The 2,839-nt window shown below is 46.1% G+C and overlaps 1 protein-coding gene across 1 annotated transcript in view; it reads right to left on the minus strand.

Annotated features, from left to right (window-relative positions):
* Positions 1-968: 968 nt before the first annotated feature.
* LOC145394710 (GTP-binding protein Di-Ras2-like) overlaps positions 969-2,839 on the minus strand; it is a 64,362-nt gene continuing 62,491 nt past the window's right edge. The window contains exon 3 of the mRNA XM_080268491.1: positions 969-1,901. Coding sequence (XP_080124617.1) covers positions 1,440-1,901 — 462 coding nt within the window. The 3' untranslated portion in view covers positions 969-1,439. The remainder of the gene's footprint in view (positions 1,902-2,839) is intronic.

A 2,839-nucleotide genomic window follows, 5' to 3' on the forward strand; every position in this document is an offset into this window, starting at 1 on the left:
CCTTAATCCCGTAAGGGGTGGCAATAATATTCTCATCATTAGCACCTCTTCCTTGCTAATTTAAGAGAGCATTTAAAGAATATTTATTTTTATTTATTTATATATTTATTTACTATTTGTTTACTTCAAGTCAAGAAAGACATGTACGAGACTACCAGGTCCAAATTTTGAAGAATAAATCGCAAAGGATGAGGAGTTAGGCTCTTTACCCGGTGAGAATACGTCCCAGAGGCGTCAGGGTGCGGGTAGGCGAGTGTCGGAGTCGTAACCATGTGCTAGGTGACATAGGAGAGTTCGTAAAGCCTGTTCTATAGCGATTTATGCTGCCTCTTAACACCTCGATATTTACTTCTACGTTTAATATATTTCTATAATTAATTCACTTTAACTTGGAGGAGATTGGCGTCCTTTTGGAGCTAATTTCTCGAAGTTCAGTGGCAGATTAATGCAATATTGTGGTTCTACAGCCTTTCCATAGCACCTCTTCGTGACTAGCATCATATTCTAGTGTTAATCCCTTGTTGTAGCTCGGCATTCAAGATGGAGAGACGCCAATTTTACGCCAAGTGAAAGTGAACCGAGTATAGTATCGACAGTTTTGCCTCAAGGACGTACAAGAGGATAAAGGCGTGTGATAGAATAAATCGCTGAGGAAAAGGCATTACGAAGCCTCCTGTGCCGCCTGGAGCGCACGAGATGCTGGTCTGGTCCCTGTGTGGCAGTGGGCAGAATTCTATGGCCCTCATTCCCGCCCCTAACATCTTTTCCTAAGCGATTTATTCCATTTATTACATCTTACCGTCTTCTTCTGTGTTGTATAAATCCTTCCACTATCGCCATCATCTGCATAAATGACGTACAATAGGATATTAACCAGCCATGTCCCAAAATAAATCATTAAAGAAAAGGTGTTAGGGAGCTTCCTTACCCGACGAGAATACGGGCTAATGACACAAGAGGCTTGCTAGCACCTGTTCCTTGGCGATTTATTTTGCATGCTAGATCATAACATTTAAATTCATGTTATATTGTTTTACTATAGAGAAATTTTGCATCGATAGGGGAGAATACAAGGGAATATTGAGGGGCTATGTGCAGAAAAAATCGCTAAGGCAAAGGCGTTACGAAACCTCCAGAGCCCCTTAGAATGCGTCCCAGAGCTGCAGCCGCCCGGACAGCTTCAACTTGGTCTTCATTATGCAGGTATTGCCAGAGTACTCGTATTGTGCTCCTGGTATTAGGTATTAGGTATTAGGTGGCGTGGCCTTAGACTGTGACCTCAAGACTGACGTTGCGCATCCGGCCGTGACCTCAGCAGGTACTTGAGACGTGCTGAGGTGAAGTGTCCAGTGCCGGGGGTCATCACTCTCCCTCATCACAGTCACGCATCATCACTCCTCCTGCACCCTTACACATTCACCACAACCTCTTCCTCCTGTTCACATAAGAAGACATTTTTCCTTAATCTTACGCGTGCCCTTCTGCGACTTGTTCTTCTTGCCGTCCAGCTGGAGTGACATGTTTCTGTTCTTCTCCATGTTGAGGAGTTCCTGGAAGAGCTCCTTGACGTTGTGGTTGGTCTTGGCGGAGGTCTCCATGAAGTTGCATTTCCACATCTTCGCCTGGCTCTCACCGACGGAGCTGTTGACCTCACGAGCATCACTCTCATCACACTTGTTCCCCACCAGCATGATTGGGTACTCCTCCTCGCTGCCCTTGATCTCGCGGATGACTTCGTAGATAGGGCGAAGTTCCTCTAGACTCTGACGGCTGGTGACGGAGTAGACGAGTATGAAAGCGTGTCCCTTGCTGATGGAGAGCCGCTGCATGGCCGGGAACTGGTGTGAGCCCGTGGTGTCGGTGATTTGCAGCGTGCAGATGTTCTTGTTGCAGCTGATGACCTGTGGCGAGACCCAGCAGTTATTATAGAGCACTGTCATAATGCTAGACTGCACCATATTATATTATTACATTACACACACACACACACACACACACACACACACACACCACCACCACCACCACCACTACCATTGCAAGCTAGACATACACCACACTACCCAGTTAAATTCCACACCACCAGAACCACTACCACCACTCCACATTACTGTACTCTCTTCCACTACACACCACACACACACACACACACACACACACACACACACACACACACACACACACACACACACACACTCAAAACCAGTATATTAAAACAGCATAACTATCCACCTTACTCTAAATTCGAGAAAGCAACAAGTCACTACTGAAATCTTAGGTCAGTAAATTTGAGAGCACATACTCTGCTTTATATAGTCCTGAAACTCTCCACATTAACTCATCCTCTACGCTACCCCAACTAACTCTCCATACACCCCCACTAACCCAATCTTAACTCCACTTAACCTACCCCGAACTGACTCTCCTTACCCCCAACCTAACCCCATCCCAAGTCCACCCTAACTCTCCACACTAACTTGGTGATGTCTTCGATGTTGGGGATGTCACTACACCATACTAACTCTCCCTAACCCCACACTAACTCCCCTCTAACTCTCCACACTAGCCTGGTTATGAAAGTCCTTGATTTTGGAGATTTAAACATTGCGACTACCACAGACTAACACCATACGAACTCTCCTTTTTCTACCCTAACTCTCCACACTAACCTGGCGATAGGTGTCCTCGACTCATCTACCATGAACTAACTCTCCTTTCCCCCCCACACACTAACTTTACTCCACCGCCCTAACTCTCCACCCTAACTCTCCACACACCCTCCACACCAACTCTTCACACTAACCCTCCTCTAACTCTCCACCCTAGCTCTCCACCTTAACTC

Source organism: Coenobita brevimanus, chromosome 28 (genome assembly GCF_032717465.1).
Source record: "Coenobita brevimanus isolate Jiangsu-jjx chromosome 28, ASM3271746v2, whole genome shotgun sequence".
NCBI lineage: Eukaryota > Metazoa > Arthropoda > Malacostraca > Decapoda > Coenobitidae > Coenobita > Coenobita brevimanus.